Genomic DNA, 27,541 nt, shown 5'->3' with positions numbered 1-27,541 from the left:
ATTAGGAGGGGGTGGGTGGGTGGGAGAGAAATATACATATGGTGGGGAGAGAATATATACATACAGTGAGGAGGAGACTGTCTATTATATGTATATTTCTCTCCCAACCACCCCCTCCTAATGTACAGTCTCCTCCCCACTGTATGTATATATTCTCTCCCCATCATATGTATATATTCTCTCCCCACCGTTCTCTTGGTGTAAAAAGTTTAAGACCAGGGTGAGGCCAGGCTATGGATGGCTTTGAAGGTGAGTAGTGTTTTGAAGTTAATGCGTTCCTTGATCGGGAGCCAGTGGAGGGAGTGGAGGACAGGAGTGATGTGTTCGCGGGACCGGGTGTTAGTGAGGAGGCGGGCAACTGAGTTTTGGACCATCTGCAGTTTATGGAGGGAGCGGGAGGTGATGCCAGTGAGGAGGGAGTTACAGTAGTCCAGGAGGGAAAAGATGAAGGCGTGTATGAGGGATTCAGCAGCAGGGGGTAGAGGCAGTGACGGATTTTGGCAATGTTGCGGAGGTGAAAATATGAAGTTTTGACAATGGAGCGGACATGGGGTCAAATGAGAGGGTGGGGTCGAGGATGACACAGAGGTTGCGGACTAGGGGGGAGGGGGTGATGGTGGAGTCATTGATGGTGAGTGTGATGTAATACAATAATTTATACTGTAGCATTACAAACCATTTGACAGCCAGGTCCTGCACCTCCGTTCTTGTCCTCTAGGAGCCATCGCAGCATGGCCAAGACCTTCCTCATCCAGCATACTGTCCGGGTGTAACTTATTGCCAGCGGAAGAGTGCAAGAATGCTTCCGCATTCGTCACCGCACGCCAGTACGGTAATGCGCCTTTCCTTTCGCCCCGCTCAGACAAATGCATGTAGTACATTGCAACACAACGCAGCATTTCCGCGGCTGTCTTTAACTAGCAGGACGCTAGTGGGCTAGTCGCTAAAATATATAATTGTACCAACACAGATATTAGGCAGTACACACATTGTCCTGCAATACATGTACAGTGAATGCACAGCTACATTCGCCATATATTTCTATCGCTGCTGCGGTCTATAGTGAAATGCAATATTATTATTATTATTGTAAAGATTATCATTACAATCGCAGCCTGGAGGCAATGTTACAAGTGTACGAGGGTTGTGTGCAAAGAGCACAGCCTCTCAATTTGCACAACGTGCACAAAATAATAATTGTAATGATCTTTACAATAATAATAATATTGCATTTCACTGTAGACCGCAGCAGCGATAGAAATATATGGCGAATGTAGCTGTGCATTCACTGTACATGTATTGCAGGACAATGTGTGTACTGCCTAATATCTGTGTTGGTACAATTATATATAAAACGATATATATATTTGAGCGACTAGCCCACTAGCGAGGCAACCTCCTGCACCATCGCAGCAGCGCCGAGCGTGGTGATACAAGCGGGCTGCTCTGAGGAAAGGAGCCCCTTCACGCTAGTGGGCTAGTCGCTCAAATATATATCGTTTTATATATAATTGTACCAACACAGATATTAGGCAGTACACACATTGTCCTGCAATACATGTACAGTGAATGCACAGCTACATTCACCATATATTTCTATCGCTGCTGCGGTCTACAGTGAAATGCAATATTATTATTATTGTGAAGATCATTACAATTATTATTTTGTGCACGTTGTGCAAATTGAGAGGCTGTGCTCTTTGCACACAACCCTCGTACACTTGTAACATTGCCTCTCCAGGCTGCGATTGTAATGATAATCTTTACAATAATAATAATAATATTGCATTTCACTGTAGACCGCAGCAGCGATAGAAATATATGGCGAATGTAGCTGTGCATTCACTGTATGTATTGCAGGACAATGTGTGTACTGCCTAATATCTGTGTTGGTACAATTATATATAAAACGATATATATTTTAGCGACTAGCCCACTAGCGTCCTGCTAGTTAAAGACAGCCGAGGTTGAGTAGTTTCTTCTGATATCACTTTCAAACTCCAAGTGATTCATTGCAATGTACGCGGAAATGCTGCGTTGTGTTGCAATGTACTACATGCATTTGTCTGAGCGGGGCGAAAGGAAAGGCGCATTACCGTACTGGCGTGCGGTGACGAATGCGGAAGCATTCTTGCACTCTTCCGCTGGCAATAAGCTACACGCATACTGTCCTTCTGAAGCTCTGAAGTCATTAGTGGCCATGAACCTAAAGAGAGAGAGCGAGAATACGTTAGTAGATAGTCTAAGGCCAGTGATTCTCAATATTATTTTGCATATCTAGGACCTCTAATTTAGTCCATGTCATGCACATCTACATAAAATATACTGTAGCATTACAAACCATTTGACAGCCAGGTCCAGCACCTTTCCGTTCTTGTCTTCTAGGAGCCATCGCAGCATGGCCAAGACCTTCCTCATCCAGCATACTGTCCTTCTGAAGGTCTGAAGTCATTAGTGGCCATGAACCTAGAGAGAGCGAGAATACGTTAGTAGATAGTCTAAGGCCAGTGATTCTCAATATTATTTTGCATATCTAGGACCTCTAATTTAGTCCATGTCATGCACATCTACATAAAATATACTGTAGCATTACAAACCATTTGACAGCCAGGTCCAGCACCTCTCCGTTCTTGTCTTCTAGGAGCCATCGCAGCATGGCCAAGACCTTCCTCATCCAGCATACTGTCCTTCTGAAGGTCTGAAGTCATTAGTGGCCATGAACCTAGAGAGAGCGAGAATACGTTAGTAGATAGTCTAAGGCCAGTGATTCTCAATATTATTTTGCATATCTAGGACCTCTAATTTAGTCCATGTCATGCACATCTACATAAAATATACTCTAGCATTACAAACCATTTGACAGCCAGGTCCAGCACCTCTCCGTTCTTGTCTTCTAGGAGCCATCGCAGCATGGCCAAGACCTTCCTCATCCAGCATACTGTCCTTCTGAAGGTCTGAAGTCATTAGTGGCCATGAACCTAGAGAGAGCGAGAATACGTTAGTAGATAGTCTAAGGCCAGTGATTCTCAATATTATTTTGCATATCTAGGACCTCTAATTTAGTCCATGTCATGCACATCTACATAAAATATACTCTAGCATTACAAACCATTTGACAGCCAGGTCCAGCACCTCTCCGTTCTTGTCTTCTAGGAGCCATCGCAGCATGGCCAAGACCTTCCTCATCCAGCATACTGTCCTTCTGAAGGTCTGAAGTCATTAGTGGCCATGAACCTAGAGAGAGCGAGAATACGTTAGTAGATAGTCTAAGGCCAGTGATTCTCAATATTATTTTGCATATCTAGGACCTCTAATTTAGTCCATGTCATGCACATCTACATACTGTAGCATCCATCAACACAGGATGACCCTTTCCAGCTGTTGAAATGAAAGTCCCAGATTGAAAAGTATATATATACACAGTCACACACACAATAAAACATTGTATACATCACTTACAAGCATGACCACTTGAAGATCTTGAAGACTTGGTAGATCTTGACCGTCTTGGGAGAGAGAGAGAGAAGGCATTACAGGATGACTCTTTGAAAATGATGTCCCAGATTCAAAAGTATATATTATATATACACAGTCACACACACAATAAAAACCACAACCACTTGAAGTATACGGGTAGTTGTTATTGAGCTGTCTTCTGCTTTCATGTCGTTGTTGAGAGACAGCACTGTAACAGTATTTGCTACATTAACAATGAAATTATATATTTTATAATTAAATTAAACCATGAAAGATCTGCGTGATATGCATTGGTTAGCTAACGTCAGTATTCTACAGTCTAGGCCTGCTAGCAGTAGTGCTTGTATTACAGATCCCGCCAGTTTCATAATATCGAGCAAATAACGTTACAGTAGACTAGTCACTGAAACACAGACTAAACAGCATTTATATCAGCAGCACGCATTACTTATAAATAATAAAATATATGTGTTGCACAATTACCCGAGATGAGAACAGTTGGTGACAACGTGAGGCTCTGCCTGTAGCAGTGTATGTAGCCTATATATGTGTTGCACAATTACCTGAGATGAGAACAGTTGGTGACAACGTGAGGCTCTGCCTGTAGCAGTGTATGTAGCCTATATAGCTAACGTGAGCTCGCGCTACACTCAGTGTATGTAGCATAGATATCTATAGATATCTGTGTTCTATAGATATCTATGGTATGTAGCCTATATAGCTAACGTGAGCTCGCGGCCTCGCGCTACACTCAGTGTATGTAGAGCTAGTAGCTAACGTGAGCTCGCGCTACACTCAGTGTATGTAGCCTATATAGCTAACGTGAGCTCGCGGCCTCGCGCTACACTCAGTGTATGTAGAGCTAGTAGCTAACGTGAGCTCGCGCTACACTCACTGAAACACAGACTAAACAGCACTCATTTATATTAGCGGTATTACTTATAAATAATCAAAAATATCTGCATAAATTACCTGAGATGAGAAGAAATGCAACCGTGTCATACTGGTCTGGTCTGACTGTGCCGCGCGCGACGCGCGTCAATTCAAAATTTCAAAAACCACAATGCATTGTGGGGATCCCCCCCCCCCACAATGCAACGCAGCTGTTAGTCAGTGTTGCCAAATGACAATTATTATTTATATTATTTTATATAACAGTTACTCAATCAACTTGCTTTATGCCTACAATCTCTCTGACAAATCTCAATGGCACAAGAATAACTTAAAATAATACTAATAATAATAATAATAATAATAATAATAATAATAATAATAATAATAATAATAATAATAATAATAATAATAATAATAATAATAATAATAATAATAATAATAATAGCTCTCTTTTCAAGTAAAATAATATGAAATAATGTTCGAATTAATACATCTTTAACAAATTATAGGCAGTATAGTATTTGTTTCAAGTTTAAAGTTCAATAACTTCGTTTTTATATACTTTACAGTGAAAATGTTGGTTTTGATTGATTGATTGATTGATTGATTGATTGATTGATTGATTGAAAACTTTATTAACAGATTGCAGAATGGGTACAATACAGTACAGCTCAATACATACAATTGTTAAGGGCATGCAGACCAGAGAAAGACGTTCGTCTTGTTTACATCAGGGACCCCCATTTTCAATTCATCATAACATGACATGTGACATACAGATAGACACTTCTATACATTTATGACATACCAGATTTGCAAATACAGTAGGCCTACTGTTTGTGATACAAAAAGAGTCTAGAAAAGAGAGTATATATTTGACGTAGAACCGTACATTATAGGTGGGGGGGGGGGGGTAGGAGGGGTGGGGGGGGGGGGGCACTGTACAACTGCACAAGCACAACTGTACATTGGAATATTGACAAAACCATGTTTGGTACTTTACTGTACATTGGAGGGGGTTGGGTTAGGACATTTACAGGGGCCAGTTTCGAATTGCAGTCTCCCGTAGGTGTTCTTTGAGAGTGTTTTGAAAGTGGGTAGTGATTCACATTCCTTTACATCTTTGGGTAGGGCGTTCCACATTGATGTGGCATAATTGCGAAATGTGTATAGTCCCTGTTTGAGCCGAATCTGGGTTTAACATGATTTGTGGAGCTCCCATGGTGTTGTGGTCGTGGTATTCACTGACCTTTGGGAAGTATTTTGACATGTACACATATACCTTGGTCGTGTATGTATCTTGTAGACAGGCCCATTGCAAGTTGCTGTACTCTGTCGTCTACTCTAAGCCATCCTAGGTTGTCACGTGGGCAGGGGCGAGGTGGGTTCTAGAAGTAAGGTCAAGCAGTAGTCTGACCAGTTTGTTTTGAGATGTTTGTGTAGCAGGGTGGATTATCCCTACTTTATGAGATGTACACTGTCACCAGGTAGGGGGGAACGCAGCAGATCTGAGTCCAACTGAATCCCCGACTTTAGTGCAGGAGTGGAGCTTTAGCAGAGGGTCACAGCCTCTTCACCCTGCTCCCCTCTGGGAGAAGGCTGAGGATCCCAAAGGCTGTGAAAGCTCGACACAGACTGAACTTCTTCCCCTCAGCCGCCAGGCTGATCAATGCCTCAGGTCCCCCCCCCCCCCCCCCTCGGTACCCCCCCCCCCCTCCCCCCTCTGCCCCCAAGTGACACTGGCACAATGACACTGACTGCACTGCACTAGTCCGTACTGGATCCCTGCACTCTTCACTTTATATATATATATGTATTTATTGATTAATCCCCCACTGCACTGTTTCGTTTCTTGTCTGTGTTGGTGTTGTTTTCTGTGAAAAAAGAAAGGAAATGCATACACTGTATTGCTGCAACAATTACCAATGTGTTTTACACAAATGGCTAAATAAAGGAATCTGAATCTGGGGCCTAGGATTTGGTCCAGCTTTAACAAATTATCTCTGTATCTTTTCAATGTAAATAATAAATCAGTAACCAGTATTGTTATGTTAGCGTACTGAGCTGCGGTTAAAGGCCTTAACCACAGGTTAAAGGCCTTAACCACAGTTGTTATGTTAGCTACTGAGCTGCTGCAGGCCTTAACCACAGTATTATGTTAGCTATGAGCTGCTAACTATAGAGGCCATAACCACAGTATTACATATACTCTTGTTAGCTTTATGAGGCTACATCAACACGCTCCTATGAGTGCAGCATATGCAGCTTTATGAGGCTACATCAACATCCTATGAGTGCAGCTATAATATTAGCTTTATGAGGCTACATCAACATGCAGGCTCCTATGAGTGCAGCTATTTAAAGGCCTTAACCACAGTTGTTATGTTAGCTACTGAGCTGCTGGTTAAAGGCCTTAACTAAAGTGTTGTTATGTTAGCTACTGAGCTGCTGGTTAAAGGCCTTAACTACAGTGTTGTTATGTTAGCTACTGAGCTGCTGCAGGCCTTAACCACAGTATTATGTTAGCTATGAGCTGCTAACTATAGAGGCCATAACCACAGTATTACATATACTCTTGTTAGCTTTATGAGGCTACATCAACACGCTCCTATGAGTGCAGCATATGCAGCTTTATGAGGCTACATCAACATCCTATGAGTGCAGCTATAATATTAGCTTTATGAGGCTACATCAACATGCAGGCTCCTATGAGTGCAGCTATTTAAAGGCCTTAACCACAGTTGTTATGTTAGCTACTGAGCTGCTGGTTAAAGGCCTTAACTACAGTGTTGTTATGTTAGCTACTGAGCTGCTGCAGGCCTTAACCACAGTATTATGTTAGCTATGAGCTGCTAACTATAGAGGCCATAACCACAGTATTACATATACTCTTGTTAGCTTTATGAGGCTACATCAACACGCTCCTATGAGTGCAGCATATGCAGCTTTATGAGGCTACATCAACATCCTATGAGTGCAGCTATAATATTAGCTTTATGAGGCTACATCAACATGCAGGCTCCTATGAGTGCAGCTATTTAAAGGCCTTAACCACAGTTGTTATGTTAGCTACTGAGCTGCTGGTTAAAGGCCTTAACTACAGTGTTGTTATGTTAGCTACTGAGCTGCTGCAGGCCTTAACCACAGTATTATGTTAGCTATGAGCTGCTAACTATAGAGGCCATAACCACAGTATTACATATACTCTTGTTAGCTTTATGAGGCTACATCAACACGCTCCTATGAGTGCAGCATATGCAGCTTTATGAGGCTACATCAACATCCTATGAGTGCAGCTATAATATTAGCTTTATGAGGCTACATCAACATGCAGGCTCCTATGAGTGCAGCTATTTAAAGGCCTTAACCACAGTTGTTATGTTAGCTACTGAGCTGCTGGTTAAAGGCCTTAACTACAGTGTTGTTATGTTAGCTACTGAGCTGCTGGTTAAAGGCCTTAACTACAGTGTTGTTATGTTAGCTACTGAGCTGCTGCAGGCCTTAACCACAGTATTATGTTAGCTATGAGCTGCTAACTATAGAGGCCATAACCACAGTATTACATATACTCTTGTTAGCTTTATGAGGCTACATCAACACGCTCCTATGAGTGCAGCATATGCAGCTTTATGAGGCTACATCAACATCCTATGAGTGCAGCTATAATATTAGCTTTATGAGGCTACATCAACATGCAGGCTCCTATGAGTGCAGCTATTTAAAGGCCTTAACCACAGTTGTTATGTTAGCTACTGAGCTGCTGGTTAAAGGCCTTAACTAAAGTGTTGTTATGTTAGCTACTGAGCTGCTGGTTAAAGGCCTTAACTACAGTGTTGTTATGTTAGCTACTGAGCTGCTGCAGGCCTTAACCACAGTATTATGTTAGCTATATGAGCTGCTAACTATAGAGGCCATAACCACAGTATTACATATACTCTTGTTAGCTTTATGAGGCTACATCAACACGCTCCTATGAGTGCAGCATATGCAGCTTTATGAGGCTACATCAACATCCTATGAGTGCAGCTATAATGTTAGCTTTATGAGGCTACATCAACATCCTATGAGTGCAGCTAATGTTAGCTTTATGAGGCTCTGCCCCCCCCCCCCTCCACTCCTATAACACCCACCTCGCTCTGCCCCCCCCCCCCTCCACTCCTCTAACATTTTATTTATTAATTTTATTATTATTATTTTATTTGTTGCCATTAAAATAATAGGCAAGCATAGGGCTAAAACATTTTCATAAACAATAATATAATCTTTTGTTATTTGGTTATAATAAGGGCTTTTCTATGCATTTGTCTGATTGATTGATTGATTGAAAGCTTTATTTACAGACTGCAGAGTGGGTACAGTACAGCTGTATTCACTTGTTGCGGTGGTCTCAACGGAACAATTTTGATTGACAGTCGATTCTGCCAATCACACCGCTGTTGTGTGTGGGGGCGGCGTCGCTTGACTGAAACTTCGGCTCTGCCCCGGCAACCATTGCCGGGCCAGAGCCGGTTTATCTTTGGCGAGCCCGAGTCGGCTCTGGCACGGCAACCATTGCCGGGCCAGAGCCGGTTTATCTTTGGCGAGCCCGAGTCGGCTCGGGCACGGCAACCATTGCCGGGCCAGAGCCGGTTTAGCTTTGGCGAGCCCGAGTCGGCTCTGCCCCGGCAACCAGAGCCGGGCCAGAGCCGGTTTATCTTTGGCGAGCCCGAGTCGGCTCTGCCCCGGCAACCATTACCGAGCCAGATCCGGCTCATCGTTGGCGTGCCGTGCCGGACATATGCCGAGTGTGCCGACCGGTAGCCGGAATTGGGCCGAGTATGCTGGCCACCTGGGGTGGTTACACTGCTATGTGACGAGCTCAGCGCTGCTGTAGACAATGACCTTGGCTCGCTTGAGAGCTCAGCTGATAAAAGGCCCTCGTCTGCAGTCTGACTGGAAACACACATACACGACTGATACTGTCCTCTTCCTCTGAGATCTACAAGTAGATGCTGTCCAGTGTTTCCCCTGGGATTTTTTTCAGGGGGGGTGGTAGGCCCCCAAAACTACTAGTGTTTTCGCGGGGCGCGCGTGTCACGGATACGTGGTGTCAACAGTGTCGTCAGACTCGCGCAGTAAGGCGGTTGTTAGTATCTGTGCATTCTCTACCACTGCCAATACTACCACACTACAGACGGTTAACCCTTTCACTACCACACCGTCTTGTGTGGTAGTGAATGGTTAACCTTCTGTAGTGTGGTAGTGAAAGGTTAACCTTCTGTAGTGTGGTAGTGAAAGGGTTATCCTTCTGTAGTGTGATAGTGAAAGGGTTATCCTTCTGTAGTGGTAGTGAAAGGTTAACCTTCTGTAGTGTGATAGTGAAAGGGTTATCGATAGGTTATGTATATAACCTAGTTATATGAGTACTGGCTGAGCGTCCCGCTCTTAAGCCTATCGAGATATACCTCATCTCATGTACCTATTGTACTCCATCACGAATAAAAAGAAGTACACCCACACCTGCCGGGTCCCGCCTCTATGGAGGCGTAGCCTATAAGACAGTAGGCATGGTCACCAATACACTCTTCCTCGCCAAAATCCCGTTTCCAGTAAAAGATCCCTCAAGGGCACTCATATAACTAGGTTATATACATAACCTATCGTTATATATCGTACTTGGCTTATCGCGTCCCGCTCTTAAGCCTATCGAGATATGGGTTAGAGCGGACGCGAGGCCCGACAAATGTACCCCCTGAGGACCCATAAGCCCACATCAAGGGGTTTGGGGAGTCCCGTCACCCCATCCTTCCTAATGAAGGGGGGGCGCAGTCAACTCCACCGGAGTGCGAGCAAGGAGGAACTAGAACCCCTTGAACAGACAGCACAGGCAGAACCACGTGTGACCTAACACATTGTGGCCCATACCCACACACTCCTGCTACCCTACCAAAGGACGGGAAGCAGGAAAGGCCACAGACCCCAGAACCGCCTGGGAGACAGAACCCCCGGTCATGTCCATGAGGTAAAACCTTACAAAGGGGCCCGTGGAGGATCATGAAGCTGCAGCACAGATGTCCTCCACCGAGGCCCCACCCAGCAGTAGAGCGGCAGAGGCAGCCACCCCACGAGTGGGGTGCGCGCTGACGCCCCCAGGGGGATCCAGCCCGGCCAACGTGTAGCAGAGGGCAATGCCCTCGCACAACCAATGGGACAGGCGTTGTTCGATAGTGCCTTACCGGCCTGAGAACCACCGTGACAAAAAGCTGATCGGTGACCCCGAGGTCCTGAGTACGGCTGAGGTAATTCCCAAAGCACGGACCGGACATGACAGGTGAAGGCCCGCATCTAACTCACTAGCGTGAGGAGGCGGATGAAACGCCTGAACCACAATATCCCTGGAGCGGAGAACTCCGGATATTTACAGGCACGAAGGCAGGATTAGGCCACAGAGTGGCACTGCAATCGGAACGAAAGACAAGCACTCTGGTCGTACCGAGAGAGCACAAAGCACACCCACGCGTTCAGCGGAGGTGACGGCCAGCAAGAACGCGGTCTTGAACGACAGCTGTTCCAACGGCACTTGCTCAAGAGGCTCAAACGGGGCCAAGGACAACCAACCAAGGACCAATTGAAGATCCCAACTCGGAGCCAAAGAGCGTTGCACCGGCTTAACGCGTCAAGCGCCAAGCAGGAAACGCTTCACAAGAAGGTGGCTGAACAAGACATCCCCCTCAAATCCCTCATGATAGGAGGATATAGCTGCTGCATATACCCTCACCGTCGAAGCCGACAGTCTATCAAGGAGAGACTGGAGGTAACTAAGGACAGCAGGGGGGCAGGAGACTGGGTCCCGGCCCCCCGCCTTACACCACACTTGGAACATACACCATCTGCCCGCGTAAGCGCGACAGTGGAGGGAGCATGCGCATTCCGGATGGTATCACCATCAGGATAAAGAACCTGCGCCCCTCAACGTACCCGTCCCAACAACTGACCTAACAGATGTATGGGGAAGAATCCCAGGCGGCACGGCATCGGTCCCAGACCTGCCTGGCTATGTCCGGACGTAATCCCCACCCGTCAGGATGAGGACCGCCCCACGACAGTACACCTGTACCCACATTCACCCTGCCGGGGATGTGGGGAGCCCTCAGGCCGCGCAGATGGAGGACGCCCATAGCCAGCCGCCCGCCGTCTGGTGCAGACGGGGGGAGCGTACTCCTCCCTGTCTGTCGATATACGACACTGACGTCGTATTGTCCGTCCTGATCAACACCGTTTGAGGACCAGAAGGAACCGCTTTCAATACCAACACATTGAACGTAGCGCAGACCGGGCAGCATGGTTTGCCAGCTGCCCCCTACTGCGTTGGCTCGATGCGTCACCAGCGAGGGAGGCGGCGGTAAAAAACGTGACGTGAGACAGCGCCGTAACCGTCCTAGGACGGAACCTCCCCAGCGTGTCGACAACACGCTCTGAGAGGGATGCCCATAGCACTCCAACCGTTGACTGGGAAGAGGAGTACTCTACTTCCAGTCTACAGCAAACCCCAGGCTGGTAGGGACCTGCCTGGTACGAGACCGGACAATCCACCTTGACCGCGAAGGACCAGAACGTCGTCAGGCCAGAATACACTTCGTAACCCCTGACGACGCAGAGGCCCCAGTGCGGCATCCACGCACTTGGTGAAGATGCGGGGAGCCAGAGAAAACCGAACGGCAGCCTCTGGTACTCATACGCTAACCCTGCAACGGAAGCATAGGTAAGCCCTAGGTTGGAAGATCGGAGATGCGAAAACGCATCCTACAGGTCTATGGAGGAGAACCAGACCCCCACCTGACAGTGTTCAACAGGTAGGAGACGATCCAAAAAATGCTGAACCTTCCCATGGGACAGGTCCAGCATGGGTCTGACACCCCCCCCCCTCCCGATTTCTCAGGTACCAGAGAACACCGGGAGGAGAACGCCACAACGATGGCTTGCTTCGTCCACAGAGATTGGATCTCGTTGACCAGAGCTGTCACTGCTGGTGACCCTGACAATTGGGTCTGTACCAAACCCGAAAACGGGTGGGGTTGTGTAAACACAAGTCCCAGCCTCAGTGTTCTCTCCATCCACCTCGACATATGGTACTGCCGTAGTCATATGTGATGACACTCCCAATGCACCCGCCGCCATGTGGTGCAGGTCCGCCAGGAACTGTAGATAGTTGGCCCGGTCCCACCCGCTGTGCGTAGCCAACCCTGGACCCTTGCGAGCAGAGCGTTCCGTGGAGTCGGGTCGGAACCTGACACTATCCACGAGGCAATCGCACCCAAGGGGGGACCCCGACAGAAAGGGCCGGGGGAAGCTGACATCAATCTAGGTGACAAAAGCCCCCCCACTGAACACCCCTCCAGAACATGCTGAGGAGTTGTTCTGCAGCCGGACATGCAAGGCGTGAGGACCCCATGGGTTCCTACACACCGTAGCCCTGGAGTGATATTACTACCACCCAAATCACGCATGCCTGCGAGACCACTGCCAATCTTTCAGGAGTGGGAGGCACCAACATGATACCTGGCCTGGCGAAGGCGAGGCCGGGGAATCCCGCACTGTGTGCCTCAAAAGGTTTCGAGCCCCCCTGCTGACAACACTTATAGTTGACAGACGTAACACCAGGCTCAACCAACACAGCTATGGTGTGGGAGCCGCTTGACAGCACAACATTCTCACGGACAGACCCAGGCTCAGCCATCAACTGGGTGTCAGCCCCTGTCCCCATGAGAAGCGAAAAGTGGGGCCGCCCGCGCTTCAATGAAGGCACGCGGCCCGCAGCCAAAGGAAACAATCAGAGCCCCCTTTTTCCGCTGGTGTTGGGGGAGGGAGTGATCGGAGAGCGGGCTGCTCGCGGCAGGACGGCGATGGCTTGTTGTTCTAGCCGAGCCCATCCAACATGGCCGATCCCCCGGCCGCCAAGGCTGTCGGCCTTGTGGACACCTGTCGGTTCAACGCCCATGATACCTCTGGCGGGGGAAACATGGCCGCCTGTCGAGGGCCTCGTCAGCGCCGCTGACGAGGCCGTGCTCTCTCCTTCTGGCTGCGCGGTGTGGGGCCTAGGACAATACCGCCCGCCCTCCAGCAGAAGACCAAAATCCCCTGCGGAGAGGGGAACCCTGAGCGGTTATAGCTTGCGGCTAGGTCAAAGCTAATAACGTCAACAACCTCGCGCGATGTGTCGACGTCGGCTGGCCCTCAAGGCCCCGCCACCAGACATAGAAAAAAACAGCAATTCGAACACAGTTCTAATCGCTGCCAATTCCATACCGTGGCGGTACAGGCTTTAGCAGCCCACCAGCCACTCGCCAGGCCGACCCACCCATGGCGTCGGCCGGGCGGGGCACTGTTTTAATATGTCAAAAGCAAAGGACTGATGTTAACACAGAGCACCATTGGTGGTTGCAAACAGCAACCTCCACTGTGGTGTGCACCATGAAGGGGTTAAATGAATAAAAGAACTAACACCACAAAATACTGTAGGACCAGAGAAACCAGTCCCGCATTCATTCAAAATATTCACAACAGCACACCAGCCCCAGCTTAGCCCATTTACCCAAAAGGTAAACAAAGCCCCCCCCGCACTACTCCCCCAATAGACACTGATTGACCGTCAGCAGGAATGGTTGAGAGGAGAGAAAGCTGTAGCATAGACAGACATTTCTCATAGCGGAGAGACAGAACAAAACAGTAGCCCACTACACTACTATAGCATAGCGTTCAACGCTACTATGGACAGAAAACAGTCAGCTGAGCCACAACACGGGCCGCCGCTAAGTCCCGTCCTGCAGTAGTATAGATCTACTGCCACCCGCCGAGCCTCAAGCATCGGCTTCCGGGTGGAAACCCTGTTCAAAGCCCCGCCAGGGCACAGGTTTAACGCTACCTGGCTAGGTCTACCTAGTCATGGCACACCCTGTTGATAACCCATTTACCCGTAAAAAGGGTAAAATAGGACTCAGCAAAACCCCCACATTAGCTACCGACTGACCTTCATTGATGAACCGGGCAAGAGGAGGGAAAAGCAGCAACATCCCACGGCGGAGACATTAGAACAGCGTAGCAGTAGTGTTAGCATGTAGCATTAGCACGTAGCATTAGCATTAGTTGTTTAACAGCACGCTACCAGGACCGTTTGGAACCCGTTCACTGCAGTGAAACGTCCACCAAACCATCCTGCCCCTGGCGCCGACACACAACATGGTTGTGTAACAAAACAACCCAGCATTACTAACACTAATACCCATGCCTGATGACACAGGGCCTACCTGTGTACAAGCTGGCTCGATAGCCAACCTTGCCTGCTGCTTCCTGGATCTGCTGTCACCAGATGAGGAAACATCAGAATAGGCCAGACGTGTCGCTGAAACATGCCCCGAAGATTCCAGGGGTAAGCAAACCTCCGGTAACTTTCAACATTATGCAATTTCTCATAATCTTTTCATAACAACTAGTTAACATAAGGTGCACTGCATCTGTTATGATGGAAACGAAAATAGAGGAAGAGTGTATTGGTGACCATGCCTACTGTCTTATAGGCTACGCCTCCATAGAGGCGGGACCCGGCAGGTGTGGGTGTACTTATTTTTATTCGTGATGGAGTACAATAGGTACATGAGATGAGGTATATCTCGATAGGCTTAAGAGCGGGACGCGATAAGCCAAGTACGATATATAACCTTCTGTAGTGTGGTAGTGAAAGGTTAACCTTCTGTAGTGTGATAGTGAAAAGGTTATCCTTCTGTAGTGTGGTAGTGAAAGGTTAACCGTCTGTAGTGTGGTAGTGAAAGGTTAACCTTCTGTAGTGTGGTAGTGAAAGGTTAACCTTCTGTAGTGTGGTAGTGAAAGGTTAACCTTCTGTAGTGTGCTAGTGAAAGGGTACAGGAGAATGAGAGAATCGTCTAAAATGTGGATGTTGGATTCAATCCACCATGTTTGAACCAAATCAGGAAAGACCTGCACTAGATAGTGTGGTTACAGACAGACAGACAGACAGACAGACAGACGGGTTGCCCTTCCAATGTTTCCCACAGTATTTTATGAGACTGTGGTGGGTGAACCCTCTAGGGCGGTCCGGGGGCTTTTTTTTCTTTTACATTTTAAAGTTAAATGCATCAATCTGGTGCACTTTGAATAAAGAGGCTAGATCTATGATGAACTTTGTGCTCAAAACACAAAAAAGAAATCGACTAGAGCATACATTTGAGCCATCAAAGAAATGAAGCAAAAGTGGTTACCTGTGTTGAACTGGTTTATTTTTTAGGAAAAAAATATATACTGGATTACTATTACGACTACTACCACTGCCAATACTACTGTTACATCCCTATTGGCAAACTGTATATTAAAAAAAAATAAAAAAAACATATATATATATATATTTTATATATATATATATATATATATATATATATATATATATATATATATATATATATATATATATATATATATATATATTTATTATATATATATTTTTTTGGTTCATTATAAAATTGTGGCGGGACAGTCTAGGTAATTAATGGGAAACACTGCCTTCAGTTCACCCTCTACTTTGTTTTGCTGACCCCGCAGGCAGCCCTGTGCCAGCCAGAGCAGCCTGAAGGACATCAACTGGGACAGCTCCCAGTGGCAGCCGCTGATCCAGGACCGCTGCTTCCTGTCCTGGCTGGTGAAGATCCCGTCGGAGCAGGAGCAGCTCCGGGCGCGCCAGATCACCGCGCAGCAGATCAACCGGCTGGAGGAACTCTGGAAGGTGAGGCCGCGCTGCGTGGAGAGACAGAGAGAGAGAGAGACAGGGAGAGACGGGGAGAGACAGAGAGAGAGGGAGAGACAGAGAGAGAGACAGAGAGAGAGAGAGAGACGGGGAGAGACAGAGAGAGACAGGGAGAGAGAGGGAGAGACGGAGACGTCAGACACTGTGCTGCAGGGAGAGACAGAGAGAGAGACTGAAGTCAGACACTGTGCTGCAGGGAGAGAGAGAGAGAGACTGAAGTCAGACACTGTGCTTGTTACGTACCCCAGTAAGGGGATGCAACACAAGGCCACAGAGGGTAGGTGAGGGTGCAGTGACACTAAAACCATGAAACTAATAGTATTTATTTATAGCAAAATAATAGTATTTATTTCACAACAAAAAAACTCAGCAACACAGAGAGCAAGGAGGACTTTCTAGTGGCACCAAATAAAATACAAAAGGAAATGAAAACCCACCCTCCCCTTTACAGGCGCTGAACGCCCAAAAAGTACAGGTGGGGGTGCTCACTCTAAAGCTGGTGTCTTTAACATCAGGTCACCTATGTGATGCAAAAATGTAGACCCAGGGTATCTTCCTGTCCTCAATGTCCCTGTGTGCAAAACAAAAGATTAATATATAGGAAAAAAGGAATCACCATAGGCTGGGTGACAAGGGAACAAATATACAAGGGATTAACACATCCTGCGCCAAAACCGTCGTACAACGTGTTTCAAGGTCATGCTAATTCTGCCATTCCACGGCGTATGACGTTATTGAGATCATATTTCATTTTTTCGCCATGGTATTCAGAATGCCCTCACGGAGCCTGGTCTGATGCAGTGGGAGCCTGCACAACTCTGCAATGCTTCAATACTGCCGCCTGGTGGATGATCGGCGAGTTACAACCGGAAATGGATCTCTGGTAGGGATGTCCGATATTATCGGCAGTAAAATGTGATATCGGAAAATATCGGTATCGGTTTAAAAAAATAAAAAACAATAACAATATTTGTTATATATATATCCAGTGAAATTATTAGTTACCTGAAATTATTCAGTTTTTTGGGGGGGGGGGGGAAACCCTGCATATATCGGTATCGGTTGATATCGGTATCGGAAATTAAGAGTTGGACAATATCGGAATATCGGTATCGGTAAAAAAGCCAATATCGAGCATCCCTAATCTCTGGTGATCTCGGTGCACCGGGCAAATGCGTCCGTCACTCGCATATTGTTGCGGGACTCTAGACACACGTCGTGTATATGGATTGCTGCCATAACTCAATAATCTATATGATTTTGGCGTTTATTATTATTATACAAACCGGAAATGGATAGAGTAGATCACTGTCAAATAAGTGGGATCTTTTTCCTCCAGTCTCATCGGCGAACGGTAAGAGGACACTGACGTCATTTTCAGTGTGAGTGTTTATTATTAATAATGCAAACTGCTCTGATCAATATATCACCCATACTACATAAAGCATTTACTGACGATCACGGAATTATAAACGACCCCCCCCCCCCCGTTCATCCGCGCATGATCAGTCATAACATTTAGGATCATGTACAGTTGAAATTTTTTATATAACGTGTATCGGCAACAAACGGCAGTTGATAATCTATATATGCGTTTATGCCTATTCTAGGAATTACTGCAGAAAACGATAAAAACATATTTATATTCTAGACGGTATTTTCGTATGAATCTATGAATGAAAAAGTATAACGTTCCTACATCCTGAACGATAGATAATCGATGTTGAATGGGCCATAGTAATGTCAATTTAGCAATACAATTTAAAAAGTTATAGCCCTGCAAAGAAGGTGAACATCTCCATATAGTGGTGGCAGAGATCATACATTGATGGATATAAGCGTGGCAGTTAATGGGTTAATACAGAAATGTACAACAACACCAAAAGATACAATGCTATAGACAATGGCGCAAAGAACCAGAGCTTTGACCAGCTCTCACACACAGGAGCATGTCTATGTTCCCCGGGTCCTATGTTCCCCGGTAGCGATAAAAAAGGTCCTACAGTATGTTCCCCGGCTCCTATGTTCCCCACTCCTGTTGCGGCTCCCGAAAAAGCGACCGAGTTGTGTGAGGGCCGACCATGTCAGCTTGTTTCATTTATCTGTCATTACGGTAGTGTTCTCAAACGTACACGTCGCGACTAAAAAAAGGTTCTATGTTCCCCGCTACCCCCAAAAAAGCGACAGAGTTGTGTGAGGGCCGACCATGTCAGCTTGTTTCATTTCTCTGTCATTACGGTAGTGTTCTCAAACGTACACGTCGCGACTAAAAAAAGGTTCTATGTTCCCCGCTACCCCCAAAAAAGCGACAGAGTTGTGTGAGGGTGTAGATATGGTGCAACATGTGTAATTGTGTGTATGTGTGTGTGTGTGTGTGTGTGTGTGTGTGTGTGTTCTGGATGTAACAGTACTGTATATCTACTCCAGTGCTGTCTGACATATTCGGCTAACAGACGCTGCTGGCGTGTAACAGAGGTGTATATCTGTTATTTAGTCCTACTGGACATTTTCGTTGACATAAGTAGATTTTTAGTTTTTGTTTATTTATTAAGTTAATATAAAGCGTGTTTCGAACGTTTTTGAGGTTGTTGAATACACGCTTTTGATTTCTTTAAGTGGCGAGTGACGTCTTTTTCGTGCTTATTTGAGAAGGGTCCAGCTGCACAGCCGGAGAGCAACGCTCTCAGGGCCGCGCTGTGACTGCTGTTCTGTCACTCCCAGCCTAGTAGTGGGCCGTAGGGGTGTAACGGTACATGTATTCGTCCCGCGAATTTACGGTACGGCCGTCACGGTGCGGTACACGCAGCCATACGAAGAATACGCCCCACAGCGCAAACACACCAGTCGCACATGCAGGCACTCGCAAGGTTCCGTGTCCGTGTGAGAACAGTGCGCGGCACACAGAGTCCGACTTCAGATCAGAGCGGGCGAAAGTGCACAGAGAAAGGCACATTTACATTGGAACAACTGCAGGGTCATTAAAATTTTACAGTTTTCTTTCGTTTTCTTGTTCGCCCAATAACATTAACCAAATGAAACCAATGGAAAGACACACACACGCGTCGCCGACACACACACGCGCGCCAACAAACACATCAACATTCTCCCCCGCCGGACTCACAAGCACAATCAAATTAAAAAAATAAACATACTTTTCCGGACAGATCATCTGAGCTCCTCTCCACTGCTACTGTGTTTAAATCCGAATAATCCTCTGCCAATCTTGTAACATGTCATCTGTTCTCTAGTATTCAGTCTCGTCGTGAAGTTAAATTCTCTCTAGAAGTGAAACTGAAACTTCACAAGGATAAGTTGTTAACACTTTCAGTGCCACGGACAACATAACTCGTTTTATCAGCCCCCCCGTTGAGTGCCCACGACGACAAATATCGCTTTATTGTTTTATTAGCGATCTGAATTCATATTTCATCAACCGAGTCTCCCGTTGGTACACCAGCCCCTACAGGAGCTCAGATTGGAAAAAAGCGCCCCCTATCGTCTATCCCTGTGTAACTGCAGGTCAGTCGCTTAGACTGACCTGGGATCTGTAGATCTCTGGGGGGGGAGCCAACTCGCTCCTTGTGCTGGCGAGCAGTCTGCTCAAGAGCGATCTGCTCGCGGGACGGGAATCAGCCTGGAATATATATTTACAGCAGCCAATAATCAATCAATGAGCGTGATCGATATTTGGAATGGCGATCAGGAATTGGAATAATCTTTTTGGAGAACATCTGATCTGAGGTAAGGAATCTATTTTACCAGTCTTGGGATAATCTGAGTTGTATTCGCTGAGATATCAACGTGTCCCCTATGTGTGATGTGGCTGTTTGGCTGTGATCGCTGATGAGGAAATAAGATAATCGATTTTTCAGCTCGTGTCTATAGCATGCATACATACACATATACTATCGATAATCTAGCGTTTATTTGAAAACGATTCATAAATAGGCCGAAAAATGACAGTTTTTGTGTATTCTAGAATATTCCAGTAAATGTCTTTTATCATGGAATCTTTATATTTTCCTTGAAAACGAGGGCTTTTCAAAATGCTATAAAACGAAAATGAACCGATAAAAAAACAATCCGCTTCGACAATGTTGACTGCAAACGAGTCATTGATAAGCGACGGGCAGATTAGACACATTTAGACATTAGATTTTAACGCTAACATTGAAGTGGATGGTGGCATTCAACGGGGTAAATCAACATTAATCAAAGGCACTGTTAAAGGGACAGTAGGCAAGTGGATGCCTGAACACAGAATGACACCAGTATCACTGACTACCACGGCAAGCCTATAGAAAATTATTCTATTTAATAATAATAATTATAATAATTATCATAAATATAATATATAAAAATTTTTATAATAATAATAATATATTAACCCTTTGATCGCCGGGGTTAAATTCATAATTTACCATCCCTCGCCAGCCCTATTTAACATGGAGAAGTTCCCCTTCTTTGCAGGGCTATAACTTTTTAAATTTTATTGCTAAATTGACATTACCATGGCCCATTCAAAGTCCTATATCTATTGTTCAGGGTGTATCAACGTTATACTTTTTCATTCACATATTCATACTAAAATACGGTCTAAAGTATAAGTATGTTTTTATCGTTTTCTGCAGCTTTCTCCAGAACGTGATTTATAGCTCCAAATGCATTATATTGATGATGAAATACAGTTTGATAGCAATCGGCGCGAGATAAAAAATTTCAACTGGACGTGGTTCTAGAAGTTACTACGTATCATCTGATGTTGACCGGATGGGCGGGGGGTCGTTTATAATTCCGTGGGCAACGTTATCTCATTCATCTAGTGTGGGAGATATGATCATTGGAGCAGTTAGTATAGAAGACATTACAAAATAACGCTGAAACTCACCGTAGCTTCCTCGCGCCGTTGGGAGATGAGCGTGGAACAGAATTTTTTCTATTATGGGATATAGAAATACCCGATCCATTTCCAGGTTGTATAATAGTATATACGTCCAAATCATGTTGTTTATCGAGTTATTGGCAACGGATCGATATCCATTGTGTCGAGCTCGAGTCCTGGGACCTATAGCGAGTGATCGGACCAAATTGAAATGAGCACCAGCGTCACTTCCCTGTTTATGCCCTGGGCGATCTGCCGATCGGCCACCAGATGGCGCTCTTGAACAGTTAGAGAGTTGACAGGGGTTCATCAGTACATATAATGTCTCCGGGGGAGAAATATGATTTCGATCACAGATTTCTGAAATATTGATATCAATGACGCTGTACAGCGTCATCGGCAGAATAAGCATGGCGGGGAATGACGCTGAAAAGCGTCAACGGCGATTAAAGGGTTAATAATAATTATTATAAATATTCTTTTTCTGTTGTACCGAACTCGTACCGAACCGTGACCCCAATACCAAGGTACGTACCGAACCATGGCTTCTGTGTACCGTTACACCCCTAGTGGGCCGGTCGTTGACCAAACATTATTAAAAAAAATTATAAATCAATTATAACGGCCCAAAGGCGCCTCAGCCCACCGGGAAAATGTCCAGATTACCAGTCCAGCCCACGGTGCAGGCTTGTCACTGTCACAAGTGCGCATGCTTTGAACAAGTAACGTTAGTTCAAAGCAAAGCATGTCCTCTGCCTGGGCAGAAGCGACCAAGTAGTGCTGTAGCGATGCAGGGGGGAGTACCTTTGCCAAACATCAGACATTACCGGACATTTTCAACTCCCGACTGTACATGTATATTGTGATATTTCTATAAAAAAATTATTTTTAATAAAACAATTTTTTTTAATAGTTATAAATAGTTACCGCTGGACCTCGCTGACCTCATAGCTGGCTACGGCCATGAGGTTGAGTAAGTTGAAGAACCACTTGGAGGTCCATTTTAACACATTGTGTGCCGGCCGGATATGACGAATTATCGCTTGGATGCCAGCACGTTAATCAATGGGAGGATGACCACATTTGCGAGCGATTAAACTATATCTTAAATTATGGCTATGGGTCTAATACACCCATCGCTTATCAATGACTTGCTTGCAGTCAACATGTACGAAACGGATTGTTTTTTCATCAGTACATTTCCGTTTTATACCGTTTTGAATACGAGTATAGTTTTGGAGATTTCTAGAAAGAAAAAAAGATTCCGCGATAATAGCCATTTACTGGAATACACAAAACACGTTGTCATTTTCCGGCTGATGTATGAATCGTTTTCAAATAAACGCTAGATTATCGAGAGTATTTGTGTTCTTATGCACGATACAAAAGCGTGCTGAAAAATCATTTATTTGTGCCACGCTCAGCGTCTAACGCCACACACACACACGTGAACGCTGTGAAAAAAAATCTCTGATTAACCCAAAACTGGTAACATAGAGTCCTTACCTCAGATCAGATGTTCTGCAAAAAGATGAATCCAATTCCTGATCGCCATTCCAAATATCGATCGCGTTTATTGATCCAACGTTATACTCCGAAACAGATAATCTACGCTGCTTCCAGTCCCCTCAATGAATGCACTAGTATCAGGTTGCATGCCCCAGAAGTAAAATGTGGGCCGGAGTTATTTTTTCTGATGCAAGTCCCATCGACTCCAATCCAATGATGTGCAATACCATCCGGGAGACGATAGGGGGCGGTATTTGCCCTTTTCGAGCTCAGAGCCATTCCCAATGATAACGTCAGGCTGGATGGATGAAAAATGTATGGATATCGCTAATAAAAGAAATAACGATTAAATAACGAGAACTCGTTATTGGCACACAACGCATGGCGAGTTAGGACGAGAAATCTCGTTGGCAACCAAAGTGTTAAGCAGGCAGTTTCCTATGAAGGTAAAGTTGGCCAACATTCTCTGGGAAATGCAAATGTTTTACAGTAGAGACCATTTGAGAAATTAATCAAAACTAACCCTTCTGTGATGTCTGTGGCAGGTAATAGGTATATGATTCAGATGTTGTAGTATATTCAATTGACAAATGATCTCTCTCTCTCTCTCTCTCTCTGGTTTAGGCAAGGTTTAGGTTCATCCTACTCCTTTTCGAACATTACTGTTTTGCTTGTTTGTTTTTTAATCTGTTTATTACTCTACTACTCTCTACTTTACCACAACAATGAACCAGAGAGCTAACTAACACTGCACATGGTCTAGGACAGTGGTTCCCAAAGTCGGGGTCGCGACCCAAAGGTGGGCCGCGAGCAGCCACGGGTGGGCCGCGAGATGATTTAAAAAAAATTAAAAAAAAATTAAAAAAATTAAAAAATAAATTTTATTTTATTTTTTATTTTTTTATTATTTATTTTTTTGTCAGGCCACTGAACTTAGAAGCAGGCCAGGACAGTGTTTCTAGTTGTATTCAAAAATTATATTCTATTGTATTCTAAAATGTGACTATATGGTTTTATATTAACTTAATAAATAAACAAAAACGAAAAATCTACTTATTTCAACGAACATTTCAAACTAAATAACAGATTATGCACATAAAACGCTGAAAACAACCGAAGCAACAATAGTATTTTAATGAGGCTATTATTATGATCATTATTATTTTGCAACAAGTTAGCCCTCTCATAAATAGCACATATAAATGAATAACTAACTTGAACTAACTTAATAGGATTGAAGTGATATTTGGCTTAAAAAATCGGTCGCCTGGCAAAAAAAAAAAAAAAAAGCCAGACGATGTGCATTGGGCCGCGGCTCTCTAACGCCTTATTTTCTGGGCCCTGGCCTGAAAAGTTTGGGAACCCCTGGTCTAGGATATATGGAGGGGTGTAGAGCTTGATTGCAGATCAGCAACAGCTGCCGTTGCACAGCTGCTGTTGCTGGAGTGAGATCCTGATTGGCCAGCTGCTGCTGGTGGTGCTGGAACTGGGAGACATCTGAGAATGGGGATATGTAGACACGAGGGAGACAAAAGACAACAACAAACAAAAACATGCCTATATACACACAACAGATAATATACATAACTCCCTATATATATATACATAAGGACAGGGTCCGTAACAGTGCTGCAGGAAGAGACGGAGAGAGACGGAGAGAGACAGAGACTGAAGTCAGACAGTGATATTGGCTGTTGTATAATAATAATAACTTTATTTGTATACTGTAGCACCTTATACAGGGGATTGCAGTTCAAAGTGCTTTACATCAGTAAGAAATAAGACATAAAATCTGTGTAAAACAAGCAGCAAGAGCAAAGCATAGAGTGGGATAAAATAATGCAGATATATTAATCAAATCATCAGAACCTCGACTTCCAATAGGCTTCTTGAATTTCTGTAATCTGTTACAAAACATGATAAAGGTCATAGTATGCACCCAGCGGATAGTGCAGCGTAGAAATGAAAGTAAAAATAAGTAAAATAATAGCAAGGGTAAAATGAGCATACATATAAAATCAGTTTTTCACAGTGAGAGCAGTAGACCGTTTTGGAGTTGTTGGAAAGTGTATTTTGTTACTTTTGACAGGGTTATGCTAACTGGTCCGTATCCAGTCATTGTGCTAATCTAGCTAGCAGTCTGTGAGTCTCTCTTTCTGTACTGCACAGAGATCAGAAGGGTACCTAATCTTCTTGTATGAATAAGCTAATTTCCCAAAAGGTTGGCGTCTTCCTTTAACCGAATCGCGGCCAACCACGTATATATATGTGATTGGGCGCCATCCTTTGAAGGCCAACCACGCATATATACGTGGTAAACTCGGTTTTGCTTTTATTCCATTTTAATATCCTTCTCAATCTCACAGAGCTGTATTTTGGCTGGAAACGGCATATCGGGACTCCGAAAGTGCAGTACCGGCCAGATCCTGGTATTTGCGCTAACTCGAGAATGCAGTTTCCCCTGTTGCAGACTGGGTGTCACTTTTTTTTCGCTCCGGGTTAGCTTTTCTGTTAGCCTGAAGCGAGGGCTTCACCCGATCGCCTGGAATACTTTTTGCGACGCCGAATTCAGTATGCAGTAAAGGAATATAGCATCAGCCAATGGACATATCGATCTACCAGATGGCGATCAAATAACATACGGTTATCCTATAACCATAGTTATATGAGTATAGCGAGCGCTCTGCACTCTAGTGGAACTATCCCTTTATCAATCTAATACTGAATAATTTTTCTCCACATGTACACACCCATCCGCCTGGCCACACCCACATCCACTCCTCTACATAAGCGGGGTCGTGGCCATACTAACAGCTCCTTCCCAAGTCTTTCACCACTGAAGGCGAAGACCACGGGGTCCTCAGTGAGTCAGTGCAGAGCGCTCGCTATACTCATAACTATGGTTATAGGATAACCATATGTTATATTATCGTATAGCTTACGCTCTGCACTCTAGTGGAACACAGGAGCTGAACAGAGCGGAAGCTCGACAAATGTACCCGCTGAGGCCCCCCACAACCATCAGAACCGGGGAGGACCCGAGCCCCCGGACCCCCCTAGAGGGGGACGGGAGGGAATTGGATCCGACTGTGCGAAGAGGGTTTAGCACCTCAACGCACAGGGTGAGCAGATCGTGGGACTTACCTTCACACAGAAGGACCCACGACCACTCAGGCGCGCATCCCACATGCCACTAGGGAACGAACAGGGAAAAAAAAACTGTTACAGCCCCTAACATCACAGGGTCAAAGGTCAAGAACCCAACCCTGTGGCAAGGCCATAGCAGCGGAGCGCGGAGGAGGACCCAGCCCCAGGAATAGCCTGAGGGCCAGGACACCCCGGAAAGGAGGCCTGGTGAGGCCAACGATGCCGTAGCATCGAGACCCCACCAGACGGTCACTAGTGACACCACCCCCCACATCGCCAGCGTATCGGACAGGGCCCAATCCAAGAGCAGGCCCTTCCCCCCTACAGCACGCAGAAGAACAGGAGGTCCAACCCCCTGGCCAATCAGTAAAAAGTGGGGGAGGGGTTTATCAGTTCACCCCCTCATGACCCCATACCCCGGATACGATGAAAACAACAAGCAGCGCATGATACCAGTTATCTAGCTCTAGCATGCTACATGAAAAAGCATATATCCTTTAGGCCACAGACGATAAACTCGTTTGTGAAAAAAACTGGTTTTTATACAAGGCTTTAGGCTCATGTGCGAACACGTCACCCGTGTTTTCATACTTCACCAAGTAAAGAGAAAACAACAGACTTAAAGAGAGGGTCAAAGACCTCGGTACAAGCTACATATGTGATTCCTTCTGCAGGCTAACACTCTAACCTAGTTGTTGACTCGATGCCATGTTTCCCAAACGTAACAGAATACACACAACCCTCTCAGATAAAAAAGGTAAAGTTCACTCTTACTACTGCAAGAAGAACACCGTCTTCTTCATGATGAGGGAAGACAAGTCTTTCGACCGAGTGCTAGCCACAGGCCTTGCTAAGCACACATGTATAGCGACCAGAACACAATTTTCAAGAAAACTGTCCTACTCCCTAAGCAAACACACAACCCCACAGCTAGGTGAGGTTTATACATCGTATCCCCAATATATAGTGAATAAACACACATTTTGTAACAAAAACCAGTCCCTCACCAGGAGGGACTTTTTTATTTAATAACAAAATCATATGTTGGGGGGGGGGGGGGGCAAATGGGGCTGGAGCACGGAGCGCTCCTCCTCCATCTCCCTGCAGGCAGCCGCCATCTGTTGCATGGCCGACCCGAATAGCCCAGCATCGGAGAGGGGGGCCGTGAGCAGCGGAATCCTCCTCTGTTCCGGCACCGGCGCCTGCTCCAGCCAAAGATGGCGCTGGGAGAGAGTGGCCAGGGCGCGCTCCTTCCCGGCGGCTATCGCCTGCAGCTGGGTTAGGTGCAGGATGGCTCCAGCCGCCTGGGCGTGAAGGTATCGTTGATGGTCATCCAATACCGACCCGCCCGCCATGAGCCCTGACATGTAGCGCGCTAGCTGCGCGATGTTGGAGGTCGCAGCTAGGCTCTGAGTTGCGGCGATGTATACCTGGTCACTCCAATTAGCCAACTGCCTAGCCGATTTCCCTTGGGGAAGCGACTTTCTTAACGGCTCCCACACCATTTCGGGACAAAGTATGGATGCCATCGGGCTATCAAGTCGAGGCTCCCCGTCCTTTAGCCCCTGCACTAAACCCACCACCTGCGTGACTGGCACGTAGGCGGGGGTAAGGCCAACAATGCGGGAGATTACCTGTCCCTGTGTCACGTAGGCCTCCATTGCTGGGAAGAATGGGCAGACAACGCCCGTCTCTCTCACAGTACGACGTTGCCAGAGATGACCTATCATGTCATCAGGAACAGGTGCCGGCAGTGGCTGCGGCAACGCCACGCCATTAGCGGCTGCGGCGGCCGCCATGAGCTCGGGGAACAAGGCAAGCAACTCCCCTTGCGTACCTCC

The 27,541-nt window shown here is 45.8% G+C and overlaps 1 protein-coding gene across 1 annotated transcript in view; it reads left to right on the top strand.

The window, feature by feature from the left end:
- LOC311226728 (regulator of nonsense transcripts 1) overlaps window positions 1-27,541 on the top strand; it is a gene marked incomplete at its 3' end in the record, with an annotated part of 278,920 nt that overhangs the window by 122,393 nt on the left and 128,986 nt on the right. The window contains exon 5 of the mRNA XM_084312138.1: window positions 15,961-16,141. Within this exon, the coding sequence (XP_084168264.1) occupies window positions 15,961-16,141 (181 nt within the window). The remainder of the gene's footprint in view (window positions 1-15,960; window positions 16,142-27,541) is intronic.

The sequence above is a fragment of the Notolepis coatsorum genome (genome assembly GCF_963971535.1).
Source record: "Notolepis coatsorum genome assembly, chromosome: 4".
NCBI classification, from domain to species: Eukaryota; Metazoa; Chordata; class Actinopteri; order Aulopiformes; family Paralepididae; genus Notolepis; species Notolepis coatsorum.
The sequence above is the reverse complement of the archived record's forward strand: the minus strand, read 5'-3'. Positions and strand labels throughout refer to the sequence as shown.